Here is a 16,977-nt window from a genome sequence, read left to right on the forward strand (position 1 = left end):
AACCAACCAACCAACCAACCAACCAACCAACCAACCAACCAACCAACCAACCAACCAACCAAAAAGCCATGATTAGAGTTGATCCAAAGGAACTGAGGTGCTAGTATATGGGAAGAAAGGCATCTCTGGTGGGGCTACAAAAGCCTCCTTGCTGCACTCCTGAAAGTTGGTCAGATCAAGCCCAGAGCAGGCTGCAGCAGAGGTGTGCTCAGAACAGGTTTTCCCAACACTGACTACTCTGGATTTCTTAGAAATACTAGGTCTGCAAAAACTTTTATCTTTTAAATTGAAGCCAGTTTAACTTGACCTTGTATTCCATGAAGCCAAAGTCATTACTATATTAGTGTTAATATAGTTAAATTATTTTTATTTACTAGCCTATCAAAAATTATTAAGTTTCATGACTTACATTTAATACTTTTCCAAAACTCTGTATTTATTTAGTTATTGAAACTTTATCATTAGGCAGATTATATACTAGCTTAAGAAAACTTTCACTTTGGGTATTTTTATTTATGGTGGAAAAGAAAGATAAGAAAGACTAGGACGCTGCTCTAGGCCTCTGGGCTGCTCAGTCTCCAGCTTCATCGCCTCGACTCCATGTGCACAGGCATTCCGCAACATCAGCACCTCAGCGCATCTTTTGCACTGCTGCATTCAGCAACATTAGGACCACAGTGCATCTTTTGCACTGCTGCATTCAGCAACATTAGGACCACAGTGCATCTTTTGCACTGCTGCATTCAGCAACATTAGGACCTCAGCGCATGCCTTTGCACTGCTGCATTTCAAAGCCCCAGGCATTAACTTCCTCTTTTTAAGTGGCATAATAATGTGGGAAACCCTAACTTCATCCTCATCTGCGGCAGTCAAACAATGCCTGTGTTAACAAAATAGTTTGTGAATGAGTGTGTTTGTGTATATGTGTGTGTTTACGCAAATGTGTTGCGTACACATGTGTGATGTCTTATGTTTATGTCAGTATTACCAGGATTTGGTTCTGGAATGAAATGATTCATTTAACAGAAGACATAGTTGGGAAATGGAAAATCTCATTTGTACTTTAACGAGCAGATTACAATTTGTGTCAAAATCATGTAACCACTAGAACCTGGGAGTCAAATTCATGCAAGTACATATAAACAACTGAGGCACTAACATGTATCGTGTTGTAAGATAAATTTTATAACAGTTCACTTTTTCATAGCAGATATAATATATATATATATAAAATTATATAAACTGAAGGGAAAAATATATCCACCTGTTGGTGGCTGGTACTGAAAATATTGGTCAATTACAGACCATTTGATTTGTCAAACAATAAATACAATCTATAATGAGTGAGATGAGCCTGTGTAGTCTAATAAAAAAAGAAGTCTAAATAAAAATTCTTTGCTCTTCAAAGGTGACAAGGAGAAAAATAAGACTATAAATAAAAAAAATCATTCTAGATAAATATCCAACTCATGTTTTTATAAACACTTAGGGTTTATAATAAGTAAATAATAGGGAGATAAAAAACAATTTGTGGCATGAAAATGTAATATTGAATGATATTCTTTTGACCTTACTAGAATTAAAAATGATTTAGTTGAATCAAATACTCTTTCACTAGACTTTTTAGTCAATGATGCCTAACTCAGAGGGTGACTGGAAATCTGCAGTGTATCCACTTCTCTTTGCACAGGTGACATTGAATGCTGTCTTAGCTAGGGTTTCTACTGCTGTGATAAAACACTATGGTCAAGAACAACTTGAGGAAGAAGGGGTTTATTTCATCTTACAACTTTTAGTCTATTACTGAGGGAAGTCAGGGCAGGATTCCTAATCTTTGTTTTTAAAACAACTACTTTTCTTATTAAAATAATTCCAGTTAGTAACATTTAATAATCTCAGTTCTTTCTTGAGCTTTTGGGAAACAGATTTCCCACTGAAGCCTTCTTTTGCTGATCTATTACAGCTGTGAGAAGTCCATGTACTTGGTGGGGCCTCCTCATGCAGTAGTGCTGTTACCCACTGTGGTCTCTCCTCCCAGGTACTTCTAATGTCACTTTCCCATTGGTGCACAGTAAGATATATCTTCATACATTAAAATCTTAGTATTAGTGGTTTTATAAAGGATAGTACTGGGTTCCTAGACCATCTGTATGGAAGCATCTATTAGGAAATTCAGTGAACCATGGGAACAATGCAAGGGTGATTTATTAACATATCAAGAGGCTTTAATTTGCTAACATTTTCCCATCCTGTCAGTGTGACAGTGTGTAAATAACAGACTGCTAACGCATGGGTCTGGACTATGGGAGAACTGAAGGCAAAAGCTACCTCTCTTTTCCCACTCCAGAAGTCAACCAGCCCAGTACCAACAGCCAATTCCAGGCTTGCAAAAGGAGATAGTTCATGTTCATGTTCCCTGATTAACTCAGGCTCTGCCTGTTTCCTCTGCTATTTATTTTCACACTTCATAAAACTGGGGAAGTATATGTGAGTGACAGAAGGTAAAGCCCGGGCAAAGGAGGCACACAACTCAACAGCGTGAATGGAGTCACTTCAGAAGCACAGGCTGGCACCCCAGCTAGTCAGGAGGCCAAGGCAGAAGGACCCCAAATTCAAGTCCTGTCTGGCTGCAGAGAGTACAAGGTGGCATGAGTAACTTAGAAAAGCCCTGTGTTAAAATAAACTAGAAAAGGAGAGCTTAGGGTGTGGTGAGTTGTAGGACACAAGGCCCTCAAAGCAATGTCAGCACCACACACCCCCAGACCAGTGATCTCACCTTTCTACACAGGGAATTGAAATTTTGTTATCACTGGCAAACACCAGCACATCTCTCCTATAATCCACAGAACCAACACTGTATTTTCCTTGGCTGTATTAGTGTTTCAGGAAGGTGTGAGAACAACTGCCTTGGAGTACCTGAGCACATGCCCCAGTAGGTCTCATTCTCCTTCATCCTCACTAGTCTCCTACTCTTAGGAACTAAGTTCTCATCTTTGTTCAGGAGAGATCTCTCTCCAAGAGGTTCATATGACTCATTCCCATTGGGCTAATCTATCTGGTGCAAAGGCCTGTTTCTGTACACATATGAGCACATGTTAATATCTGCTGACAAGACTGATTGGAGGAAAGGAAGAAATCTTGGTGTATATGTTTCTGTTGACTATGACATTATAGTTGAATTTCAGATCAAAACTGTTTTTTTTTTCAAAAAAAAAAGAAAAGGAATCTTAAATAACTCCAGTAGTAGTTAGCATATGAGGCATCCTAATTTGCTTTTTGTTGCTGTGATAGAACATTACCATCAAAAATCACCTGGAGAGGTTTTATTCTAGATCACAGATCATAATCCATCATCCAGAAAAGCCAGGGCAAGAATTCAAGGCAGGAGCCAGGAACTGAAGCAGAGCCATGGAGGAATACTGCTTACTGGCTTGCTCAGCCTACTTTCTTATGTAGCTAAGACAGGCCCATCTGCATAGGGGTGGCACCACACACAGTGGGCTGGGTCCTCCTACATCAATCAGAAATTAAGAAAATGTACCACAGACATTCCCATAGGCCAATCTGATGGAGGAAATTCCTCAGTGGAGGTTCTCTCTTCCCAGGAGACTCTAATTTGTATCAAGTTGACAAAATCTAACCAGTATATGAAGTTAGCTACAATGTGCCATGGTTCTTGAAATCTACACTATAAAATTTCATTTTCATACACACACATACAATATCTAATAAATTGTATCTATCAATGTTAAAAAGACATAGCTTACATCTTTTTAAAAATCACATTTACTTATTTGTATATGTGTGTATGTATGTGTGTTTGTATTGTATGTGTGCAGGCCCATGTGGAGTCAGAATCTGTTCTCTACTGGGGAATGAGGGCAGGTCAGCTTGATGACAAGCACCTTTACCATTGGAGACCGAGTCATGTCTCTGGCCCACACAGACAAAACTTTAAAGAGCAATTTTAACCTTTGCACTGAATAGATTTTGCTTTAATGTCCACTGAGTATCCATCTATCCTGGCAAACATGTAAAGAAGTATCCGTCTCTGCAGGATAACCAGTACAATAGGCTGACATCATCACGACCTGCAAGACATGTGGCTTAGAGAGCATAGAGCATGAGGTTTATGGCAATGGCTGAGAATTCCAACCAATATACACAGCACTAATTGTTTTAGGCCACACATATATACCGGCTAATCAGAACCCATCACAACGACCTGATTAGCACTGTTTCAGTATTCAGATGAAGAAACCTAGGCAAAGAGAAAGTGAATGACTTTGCCTAATGCCCTGTGCTGTAAATGTGGTCCTGGGATTTGAGTGATATGCTAGGCACTACCAAGCATGCATGGCTTAAAGACAAATTCATAGAGGGTGTGACTCACAGTGTTCAATGGGAGCTCAGGTTGCAGAGTGGCTTTGGGCCATTTCTAATTCTTAGATGTACCTCAGTTTGGCATTCCATTTAGTGTTTCTCTTGAAAATTATGTTAACTTACCCGAAATCTGCTTTGTATTCTTTACTCTCATCCTGAGTCCTTTTTGAGGGTCCCATCGTCTCCATTCAAACAGATGCTTGTTGATTTACCTTCCTTCTTACTGCTAAGCCCCTCTCATGGGCTACCTGCTACTGTGATCAGTACTGACTTTAGATTTCTGCCCATGACTAACCCTAAGCAACTTCCTCCTGAATCTGCTTTCTTCAACACCCATTGTTCCTATGATGGTGCGGATAAAGTCACTGATAGTTGCAGAATTCCTGTGGTCTGAGTAGGTAAGAATTAGACACTGGTCCACAGAAGAGGGAATAACTTTCTCACAAATTCTCTGGGGGTGTACACTCTGGCATAAACCTTTCTGGTAAGGCTCCTGTACAGCAGGAATTTCTGTGCATTTAACTGTTACCTTTGACAGATCCCTGAAGTTTCCTGGAAGAGTCAGGTCCAGTTCCTCTGATTCATAGTTTGTTAACACCCATGGAAACACAGGGTATTGGTTCAGATCATTGTATGTCCGTCCTAGTAGAGAAAAGAAAAAAGGGTGAAATGTGTATGCCCTAACTTCTTAAAAAGCAGTTTCTGTGTTTATCCTAAGGCAGTCATTGTATTTCAGGAGAAAAGACTTCTCTTATTGGTCAAGTCTCTGTTTAATCATGCTCTGACAAACATGTGTCCAAAGTGTCTTCTCTAAACAATTTCAAGAAGAGCTTCACACAGGTGACACAACTGTCTGGTCCTCATACTTGATCCCCTTCCCTTGGGATTAGCTTCCCTTATAAGCAGTTCTGGTAATGGAACTTAGTGCTATCCGCAGCATGTGAACAGAGGTGACTGTGTCACCTGTCAAGCCTGGTCCACTGAGACTTCCCACGTGCAGAACCCTGCCGGCCAAGGACCTTGAAAGTGTCATGGAGGGTGCCAGGCTGTTGAACTGCATGTTTGAAGCTTATTATCAGACGATATTCTGCAATAAGGAAGGTAGATGTAAAAACGGCATTGTCAGTAAACATGCTATATTAAGCATTCATCAGGACTCAGTGGAGAGGATATGAATGAAGCTCAGTGGTGTGAGCTTGCCTGGAATAAGTAAGGCCAAGGTTCTCTTCAGGCACTGAAAATCCATGGCAAGAATCTGCAAATGCAGGGAAGAGCTGTGATGGCAGGATGATGTAAGGAGACAGGTGCCAAACACACTCCTTTGCCCGTAAGTTGATGGTTTTCTTTCTGTGCTATATTGTTGCACTTGGTTGGGGAACTGTGGAACTGTTGGGCTTGTCTTCTTAGTTTCAAGAGCGGTTCAATATCTTCAGTAGGTCCAGAGCATAGTGGGAATGTGGAATCTTCACGGGAGCATACTGTCTACCCTGTTTAGCTAGGCAAAAGATGCTACTATATCTAAGTAATGATGTCCTAGCTGAGTGTGGTGGCACAGGCTTGTAATTCCAGTCATCTAAGAGACTGGGCCAGAAGGATCTTGACTCTCAGGCAAGTCAAAGCCACATAGTGAGAACCTGCCTCAAACTGAGATGGGTTGGAAAGGGGATAGAAACTGAGTAAGCAAGACAAATCACGGCTAACTGCTTCAGGTTAGGAAGGGAGACAGGACCCCTTGTAGGTTGTTTTGCTTTTTAAAAGCCTTTGTGCTTTGGCAGATATTCTCTGGCCAGTAAGTGCTTAAGTGCTCTTGATGGAAAAAACACATTTGTGACAGAAATGGAATACAATGAGCCAAACTCTAAAGATGATAGATTTTACAATTACTTCTAAAATTTTAAAAATTATTATTTTATATATGCAGGTATTTTGGCTGCATGTATGTCTATGTACCGTTTGTGTGCCTGGTGCCTATGGGAGGCCAAAGAAGACAAACACATCTGTTTCCCTGGGACTGGAATTATAGATTGTTATGAGCTGCCAGGTGGGTGGGTGTTAGGAATACAACCTAGATCCTCAGAAACAGCAACCAGTAATTTTAATCACTGAGCCATCTCTTCAGTCCCTGTTAATAAATATCTTGGTACTATTTATTACTTGTACTAAAGGAAAGTTTGTTAAAATAAATAAAAAGCCAATATACATTAACTCAGAATTTAAATATTCCTGTACATGAAGACAGTATAAGAAAAAGGACACATATTGAGGAAATCGTTTAATATAAATGTGTTTATAACAAAGGATATGATATTAGGCTATTTTCAGAAACATAAAGTAAAGAGAGCGTCATTTTAAAAATACATACGCACATACAAAATGAATGATGTTAAAGTCACAGCTCAGGACAATTTCTCTAACCCTGAATTTGTGTAATTTTTAATAATCCCTGGAAAGTTCCATGAAAATAAATAAGAAAACTTTAGTAATATTTACATTACTATTGTCTCACAGTATCATTTCAATTAAATAAGTAAATCCAATAAGCTTTTTTTAAAAAATGTATGGCACTAACCCATTTTTTGGTAAAATTTTCTGCTTCTGTCATGCCACATGGACAGTCAATATATATTTTTGACTCGAATTTGGCACAAGGAAGAACAAGAATGATGAAGTGGTATTTTAGAGGTTTTCATACCTAAGTTTCAATAAATTAGCATTCTTTATTTTACTGCACATCTTCATGACATGAGAAAAAATAAGTGTATTAGGTCTCCCAAAGGGAAGTATTTCCAAAGTAATATCTGTTCATCTCTGGTCATCTAGCCTTCACTTGTTGGCTGTTTTCACTTATCTCTTGAGCACAGCTCACACGTATCACATGTAACAAACACACTTGTGCTATCCTAGTAGGCTCTTGGCTTCTCTGGAGGTGGTAAGAACCCACCATGTTACACGTTCTGCTAACTATCCTCTGAGGATGTATCTCAGAAGATGCACATTAATATTGGGAAGTCTTGACACTAATCTACTCAAACAATAAAAGTGATGCACAGTAAATGAGATCTCAGAAACACCGGATATGTTTCTTCATTAAAAAAAAACCTTTTTAATTAAACCATCCAATTTAATGTTTTTATATGGCACTTTAGTTTTGAAGGTAAAGTGATCTAGAGACAGCTGACAAGGAAATTATAACTGCAATTCCTTGGTGAAAATGTTAATGACAGCAAAATATCGTTTAATGAGATGGCGGCGGCACCTGGATTAGCACGCTGTAAGAACGCTGTTCCTGTGTCGTTGGCGTCTTCACACTTTACAGACATTTTGTCATCTCTAGGTCATTAGGAAAGAATTTTTAATGATTTTTCTAGAAGCAAGCAGTTCAAGTTACATCTAATTAGATGACAATAATAAGCCCAACACATGCAGTAGCTAAATATATACGTAATTAACCAGGGAGCGCTTGTTCATCACAGAGCAGGAACCTGGGAAGTGCTAACCAGGAGAACACGGCTGGGCTTGGGAAGTTGGGCTGAATTCATTAGCTGATCATATGAAAAACAACTCAAAAACCTTAGAGAAAAGAAAAATCTCTCAAGTCTAGCGAGATCGTTTACACAAAGCTATGTTAGCAATCACTGTGCTGTTTTGATTGTTGTTTGTTTTAATGCAAGAAAAACAGCTCTGAATGCCTTTTCCTAGAGCTATCTCAGCAGTGTAAAGTGAGGCTTAGGTTGTATCTCTCAGAACACAATGAGCAGAAATCAGGTAAATTCTGGTAGCCAGAGGCCAAAACTGTACTTCTAGTTGAACTCTAAGTATCATTAAATTATTTCACCTAATCTACTATAATTTGACTTTTTAAAAAATATCTCAAGTATTTAAAAAATAATTAAATATTTTATGTCATAGTTTTAAGCTGGACTCCGATTCACTTTGAAAGCTGAGCCTTCAAGGAATTATTTAATTAAATAAAGTTGGGCATGGAGATACATATTTGTAATCCTGGCACTTGGAGGATGTGGCAGGACGGTCAGGCCAGCCTAGAATATACAGAGACACGGTCCTAATAATACCTAGGGAGGCAGGAAAGGTCTTGCGAGAACCTGCGTGTGCTGTAGGTTCCCAGTGGCATATCCCACGGGGCAAGAGCTGACAAAGCCACCAAGATGTCAGCTTTGACACAGCTACTTAGGTGCTACTTAATTCTTAATTAATACTTATACATTCTTAGTGAATATTTATTAAATTTGTAAATAGGACAAAGACTGAACATATTATTGGGCTTTAGGAATTATTATTATTGTTATTTTTGTTGTTGTTGTTGTTCTTTCAAGACAGGGTTTCTCTGTGGCTTTGGAGCCTGTCCTGGAACTTGATCTGTAGACCAGGCTGGCCTTGAACTCACAGAGATCTGCTTGTCTCTGCCTCCAGAGTGCTGGAATTCAATTTCTTGCCCAGCTAAGAAATTTCTTTGAAAAGTTTTTTCATTTTTTTTTTGAAAATTTGAATATTTGGCAACCTCTTTAGTATATATGCAACTGTGTGTATCTGTGTGTGCATACAGGATGTTTATCATACGAGGACTGAAAAGTCCACTAAAGCAGTTGCTACATGTTTCTAGTCTCATTGTTTTCAAGCATCTAGAAATGAGAAAGGAAAACCAGCTAAGCCAAGCAGACATTCAGAAGTGGTAACCACAGAATGGGCCATGAGATGGTTTGTATGGTTCAGGGAAGCTAGTCAGAACAGACAATAAACCTGAGTGTGTAAAACTGCAACAAAGATGTGAAAAATATGAAATTTATGAAGCCACACTGACCTACTTTTAATAAAGTATCAAACTTGAAAGGATCATTCCATATTAGACTCCTGCCTCAGCCATTCATGTACTGGGATTACAAGCATGTGCCACACCTGGTTTCAAGTGTAACTTGTAGAGGAACTGCAAAGGTATCTCTTATCTAGATTTAGAAGCATCCTGACCCAGTCAAACAAAGTGGCTCTCAGAAAGCAGCAGACATGATGTAGTTGCAGAGGGCAGAATGCCACCGCTTTGGAATTTACTGACACTCATTCACTAAGGGCATCGGAAAGGACAGCAAAGAGCTCTGTAAAACAGCAGACCAGAGACTGTTCTGTGCACAGGATATAGCACATCGAACAGGAGAACCGCCATAAGAACACTTGCGGTCTAGGGACTGAACTGGAGGTGAACTGCTCATCCTGCTCCTCAGCTTTCTATATAACAGCTCCAAACGGCTGCCCAGTCCAGGAAAAACACGCTTATTTAACGAGAGACAAGGGATCTGTTATTCTTTCCCTCTACTCCAAGGAGAATTGCGCTCCAGGTTTTGTACGTGCTGGACACTAACTACATCTGCAGCAGAAACTGCCCTGCTTAATACAGACTTCAATAAAGAAGAAAGTCTTAACAGAATATAGCAAAACTGTTTGCAGACAAATATAAAATCCTCCAAACATCTGAAAATAATAGAGTATGTGAAAAAAAACTTTTAGTTAATAATCTGAAATACAGATGGTAAATTATACTTACAAAATAAAAAAATGAATGTAAAACTGAGTAAACACTTTTTATATCACATAAGAATGATTAAAATGGATTCATCTTTAAGTTTAAAAATAAGGGAAACAGGGCTGGGGTGATGTGTAAGAGCTCCTACTGCTCAAGCCTGAGGACCTGAGCTCAAGTCCCCAGAATCCACATGAGAAAGCTGGGGTGGGCGAATGTGCCTATGGGGGATGAAAGAGGAACTGGCTGGCAGTTTAATTTCAGTTTAGGCAAAAGACCCTTTCTCAAATCAGTAGTGTAGAGGGTGATACAGATGGACACCTTGTGTACATGCCTGCACAGACATCACATATACACACATAAAACAAGATAGAGAAATACAGCTTAGGAGCTTGCTAACATTTTAACTGATTCTCTAGGAAAACAAATAAGATGACCCTACATTCTAAATTATTAAACACACAGGAAACTATCTCTGTCGTCAAAGACAAAATAAAATAATAGAAGTAACAAGCATTAACAGCAGCAGCATAAAAATATGACACAGAACCAAACATGCCAAGTGCCACGAAATATTACCATTATTACACATTCTTCTGAAGGGTTAAAACCTGTGAAAGAGGTAAAGTTGAAAAGTCCAGCTTCTGTCTACAGACACCCATGTCTAGGGTTCAGGCCCTCTTCTCTCTGGAACACACAGGTGCTTTGTTTAGGGTTTAGGCCCTCTTCTCTCTGGGACACACAGGTGACCTGCCCGGGGTTCAGGCCCTCTTCTCTCTGGGACACACAGGTGACCTGCCCGGGGTTCAGGCCCTCTTCTCTCTGGGACAGGTCTCTTTGGTGGAATTTGTGTTTTGCTATGAAGTCATGTGCTTACCTAAGAATGGCTCTCTGTAACTGTCAGTTGGGTGTCCATAGTTCAAACAGGACCAAAAGTACTTTAATAATGTGCCTATCCAGAACCCATCCCACCCTTGTCCTGTTCTTGTTTGGTAATATGGGTGGCATGTGCTCACATGGTACTCACACACATGAGAGGCTATAGCTAATGCAGTCACTTTCATGGATGTGGGAGGGGCTTATGGGTTTTGTTATGTCTAGGATCCTGGGAACTAAGCCATAGTGCTGAGGGCTTTCTGCCAAGGAAATGGAGTTATTTCCCTTTCAGTCATTTATGCTCATTTCATCTCTGTGTGCTAATGGTACAGTAACTTAATAGTATTATACAGTTCATTTACTTCATAGGGAGCAAATAGATTTATTTAAGATATAAGCATACTATATGTGAATACACATATTAACATGTATTTATGACTAAGAAAAAATATTTTAAATAATTTCATTTCTTTTTGTTGACCAACCACGTTCCAGTGCCTGTAGAAGCTACATGAACATTTATGTCTAGATTTAATGAAGAACAGCAATGCAGTCACCTTTAAATACAGTGTTTCAGGGACTAGCACTACTGCATCCCCTGTGAGGAGTCACCAGCAGCAATCATAGGTATGACACAGGCATCTATACTGCTGCAGAGATTCATCTGCCAATGTAGGGCTTCACAGAGCCTGGTTCATAGAAGCAAACTCTGCAAATCAGAAGGACTCAGGGCTCTTAAAGCTCAGCTTACATAACAAGAAGGAGGGACCAGGTCTCACCAACATCCACTGAGCCACCCACAACCTCTGATCAGGAGGAAGAAAACAAGCCACTGTGCTCTCTTAATGGACAAGCATAGTAACCATGCTCATCAGTTAGGAAATATAATCTGGGTTTTTGGTCTTAATTGAGGACTTTAATAAAAAACATGCTGTAAGACAATCATGACCTAATCCAGGTGACATTCATGCTAGGCAGGAGTCTCTTATTCTTTTGTCTGGCTGCTTCTGCTAAGAATCACCAAGTAGTGAAATAATATTTCCCACTATTATTCTTAGTCTAGCAATAGTTTGTTGTCTCTAATAAATCTTCAGACAATGCTTCTAGCAAAGAAAATGGCAGAAGGAGAGCTAGGGGAAGCATCTAAAACCTTGATATCAGCTGCATAGCTCCTGATAGACTCAAGTGTGAACACACGATGTTTACCCTACTACTGCATCTGAGTTCCAAGGAAAACAAGACATCCATCAGGTTATATCACCTAGTACTCTGATAGTCTGAAAAGTGAGGCCTCTTACCTGCTATGGTGTTGAGAAACATCAGATACTCAAAGTTGGAGATCTCCCTTCTTTGCCAGCGCTGAGTCATGTTGGAAGACTTGTAAAGCTGCCGAGGAGTGGCCAGTGATATCCTCCTATTAGTAAGCAGAGAGTCACAGTTGTCAAAAGTCCACTTACAATTAACGTTTCTGTTTGAGATCATTCAGTAATCTGTGGCTTGGCCTTCCTGGGTGGATTATAAAATATGTAGCTGTATGTAGAATCAGCTCTATTTTGAGATTCCCATTACAGAAAAGGACAAGTCTGGAAGCAGCTCTATCTGTGAAAATACAGTTACAAATGGCTAACTATAGAGTACACAGGAGCAAAAATTATAAAACCTATGTTCAAAATAAATTACAGTAGTCTTTAAGCCACACAGCAAATCTACTGTATGAGAACAAACTAGTAAGAGTTACACAAGTGCCTGCCTGCAAGCATCAGCCTCACATCTCAGTGGCAAGGTGCCTGTCACCGAACAAAGGAAGCACAAAGTGCACAGTCTTCACCTGCATGATTTATACTCACCCACTAATGTCAAAACAAAACAACAAGATGCAGTTGAAAAAATACACAAGTCCAGTGACATAAACATGATTTGGGGAACAGATAAGCATTATTATGTACTTGCAGGCTCAAAGTGTTTATCTGAAAATAGGGGAAACCTAGTATATTTATAAAAGTATGATAAAGCCACTTGGTTCCTGAAACTGCTAAAATTCATGTTACCCTTAGTGTTGCACTAATTTTTTCACAATTATCCTTGGCTAAGAGAAACACCTAACAGTTCTGTCCACTAAGCCGTTAGGCGTACTGTCTTCAGGAGTAATTAATGACCGTCTTATGGAGTAAGTTCTCAAGACAACAGGCTGCTACAATGTTTGGCTTCATCTTACATGACCATTTGGCTTTCTTACCCCAAGGAGCCTTCCTCTCAGGCTGAGCAGATGAGGCCAGAACTTGTATGATCAGCCTCTGAAACTATGAATTAAACAAATTGCTTTCTGGCTAAGTCAATATCTTAAAAACAAGTAGCTACTTGGAATCTAACACTGATGAAGAGACGTCGGGAGGTACTGTGTGTGGTTCTTTCTAAGTAGCTGCGGTTTCTGAAAGGGCAAGCACCTACTGAGCACTTCACAGTTTCTCAAGTACTGGAACCAAAGCTGATGCTAGCACCTTCACTTTTCTGCACCCAAACTAACTCCTCATAGAGGTATTATTTTTTGAACCTGGTAAATGCCAAAACAAACCTCAGGCTCCTCAAAGATGTATGGAAAGTAAGGGCTACCCACTGTTGAGACTGAGAAATGGAAGGCATTGGGAACATAGCAATAGTGATAGCTTAAGGCCATCAACTCGAAACAACCAGGGTGTTTCCTTTGGATCCTGATGTCTGGATAGAAAACACAGGAGAACAGCGGTTAAAATCACATGTGAGATGTGAGTGTTTGCCAGTAATTGTTTTGTCCAGTGTGAAAAGACTATTTTATGGGGCCAACATGAGTCACCCTGATAGAAGATGAAAATGAGAAACAGAAAGGTGGGAGCAATGACAAGTTAGCTAAGGTTTCTTACTTGTAATTTAGGGTAAGAAGTCCATTATTTTCTAAAAAATGTGAGTGCTTTTAGATTTAAGGGAAATGATCCTGTCATAATTAAGACACAAATTGTCCCTTACATATGGGAGGTACTCAGTGAACCACACTGTAAATATTAATTAATCAGAGAGACATTCATGAGGCAATGCTATTGTCCTTTCGTCCTGAACTTTTGCTTATTAAGCAACAATCTGATTTGCAATGTGACCTCCTTGGTGAGCTTGCCTTGGTCTAGGCTAGGAGATGCTGAAGTCAGTTGTTTGGGGAAGGTAGCTGCCTTTGAATTTGAAAATGCTTTGTTGTTTAAAATTAACTGTGTGAAGGCTTTAGCTGAAAGTCCTGAGAGATGACTTAATTTTGCATATACCAACAGAACCAGGTGTCAAGAAAGCAGAGTACAGATATCTGAAGTCTTTGTGATTCTGTCGGGACACACCAGAGAGTTTTTCCTTGGAAGAGCAAGGTATCACTCTTCCTTTTGACAATTCTCTAAATCTCATCTTCCACAGCAGACACCTGCAGCCTAAGGGAGTGGGAAGTAGATGTGTGAGCATCTACTTTCCCTATCTATGGACTCTCTCTGTGGGTATGTGCACACGTGTACACAAGTACATGCTACAGTACACATTTACAGCCTAAGAAGTGCCTTTACATTGTCTCTGTGCTTTACTTTTGAATGCCCCTACAAAGATATGGTATCCCATCGTGTGGTATGTGAGAACATCACTCATCTTGCTTAGTAGCATTCATTCTTTTAACTCCTGTATACTGGGTTCTTTCCAGATGGTAGGGACCTTATTATTGCCCAGCTTGTAGGTAGCAGGTTTAGGCCTACATGGAATTCTCCTTGCCTGTTTTGCTACTTCTAAGACTACAAGTCTCAGAAACATGCAAACTGAGCCTGTAAGAATACTGCTAGGAAAGTAAGAATGAGTGGAGACTTTAAGGCGAAAACAAGACAAGGGTGTTCTGAGACCATGGCTTTATCAAGTGACAGAAAAGGCAAATCCATTGAGTATTTATTTTTCTACCCCTAAAAGTAATCTTTCATAAGTCAAACAGAATTGATATCCATAATCGGTGAGGCAGATAGTAGGAGAGCTGCTGTTTGTTTTGAATGAATCACATCCAGACAGGTTCAAAAGCACCACAGGAAATCAGACACGCCCCTCCTGAATCATAGTCACCGAGGAAGAAGCTATGGAGAAGAAGCTCACACTTACCCAGGAGAAAGACAGACCTATTTGAGTGTTCCTAACATTTTTTCCTGGAAAAACTTCTTGAACTGGTGATTAAATGTACAGTCTGTGGCACTCGGGAAGGAAGCAGTGACTACTGTGAGTCACCTTGAGGACAATCGATGAGAACAAGCCTTACAAACCTCTCTCATTGTTTTTGATAGAGTAAATGCATTTTTCTTTGACTTGAATTGTTTATACATGCTTCATTATCTACTAATGTCTTGGTTTAATCTTCTCATTCTCCTCACGAACATGCTGAGCATGCACACACATGCCTATGAATTGCTCTTGTACTGGAAGCTCAAAGAGAACAGGTCAGACAGAAAGCAAGGAAGCCCTAGAGAAGAGCACTTAGAGAGCATTTTTTGCAATTATGCACTGAGCTGCTAGCTGCAAGTTGAAAGATTCATAAAACACAATGCCTATCTTCAGAATGTCTGGTATCTATTTAGGAAAGCAGGCAGAGATTGGCTTTTCCTCACAGGAGTGTCCTGTGAGGAACTTAACAGTTTGTAGTGCATAGTACTGTCTCTATGCAGAGCACACCTCCACCAGCCTGTGGATACAATCCTCCTGCTACTCAGGGAGGAGGTGGCAAGGAATCAAAGGTGTGTTTTCCAAGAACCCTAGAATGCAGAGGATCCTTGAGCCAAGTCAGCAAACACTCCAGCTATTTTAGAGGTGTGAGATGATCTCTTCTAGCCAAAGGAACTCATGATAAAGAATCTCAGAAACTTCTGAGAAATATGTTCCCTCTTAAAATACAAACATGTAAAGAGAAATCAGCTGTGTTTTCTCTCCACTAATGCTGTGAAGATGGGGTATCTGAGGCAGTCAGAGTCATTTTGTGACCATAAAACCAATCCAGATTGTTGATGTCACTGAATATCTGAACCAGGATCAGCAACAGCAGTGTCTTAACTTTGGAGTCTTTTTGTTATACAAACACACACAAAGGGTGAAGAGAGAGAGAGAGAGAGAGAGAGAGAGAGAGAGAGAGAGAGAGAGAGAGAGAGAGAGAGAGAGAGAGAGAGAGAGAGAGAGAGACTACTTTTATTCAGGTACATTCATAAACCCAAGCATAGATGATATACATAATTAGTAACTGTTTTCTGCTTAGATCAGTAACTTTTTTTTAGATTTTTTTAGATGTTTAATAAAATAAAGTTTTGAATAGTTCTTCAAGAATACTAAGGTGAAGGATTTAGGTAAAAGCTAAACTATAGGGCTGGAGAGATGGCTCAGCGGTTAAGAGCACTGCCTGCTCTTCCAGAGGTCCTGAGTTCAATTCCCAGCAACCACATGGTGGCTCACAACCATTTGTAATGAGGTCTGGTGCCCTCTTCTGGCCTGTAGGCATATACACAGAGTATTGTATACATAATAAATAAATAAATATTAAAAAAGCTAAACTATATCATAATGAACAGTTTCCAAGAATATTTTATTACCTCAATAAACAACCATTTATATCTAGTATTTATAAAGCCATAATTTATATGCTATTCCAATGTACTTAATCACAAACACCACTAGAGGCTTTTGGTACACTAGTACTCTATGGCTTTAACTAGAAAGATTTCTTCTTTCTTTTTTTCTTTTCCTTCTTCTTTTCTTCCTCCTTCTTCTCTTCCTCCTCCTCCTTTGCTTTTTGTTTTGTTTTTCGAGATATGGTTTTTCAGTGTACCTGTCCTGAAACTCACTCTGTAGACCAGGTTGGCCTTGGACTCACAGAGATCTACTTCCTCTGCCTCCCAGGTGCTGGGATTAAAGGCATGTGCCCACACCTAGCAAAAAAAAAATGTCTTCCTTGGGGGTGGAGATGGTTCAATGGTTAAGAGCACTGGTTGCTCTTCCAGAGGTTCTGAGTTCAATTCCCAGCAACCACATGGTGGCTCACAACCATCTTTAATAAGATCTGGCGCCCTCTTCTGGCGTGCGGGCACACATGGAGGCAGAATGTTGTATACATAAAAAAAAAGAACATGCAATTCTTCTTCTTCTTTCCTCCTCCTCCTCCTCCTCCT

At 39.8% G+C, this 16,977-nt stretch overlaps 1 protein-coding gene across 5 annotated transcripts in view; it reads right to left on the bottom strand.

The window, feature by feature from the left end:
- Window positions 1-16,977, bottom strand: part of Nbea (neurobeachin) — a 494,560-nt gene that overhangs the window by 77,756 nt on the left and 399,827 nt on the right. For all 5 annotated transcript variants that reach the window (XM_005344001.2, XM_026778835.1, XM_026778862.1 and 2 more), the window contains 2 exons: window positions 12,088-12,203; window positions 4,913-5,025 (listed from right to left, as the gene is read on the bottom strand). In XM_005344001.2, the coding sequence (XP_005344058.1) occupies window positions 4,913-5,025; window positions 12,088-12,203 (229 nt within the window). The remainder of the gene's footprint in view (window positions 1-4,912; window positions 5,026-12,087; window positions 12,204-16,977) is intronic.

Source organism: Microtus ochrogaster, chromosome 1 (genome assembly GCF_000317375.1).
Source record: "Microtus ochrogaster isolate Prairie Vole_2 chromosome 1, MicOch1.0, whole genome shotgun sequence".
Lineage (NCBI taxonomy): Eukaryota > Metazoa > Chordata > Mammalia > Rodentia > Cricetidae > Microtus > Microtus ochrogaster.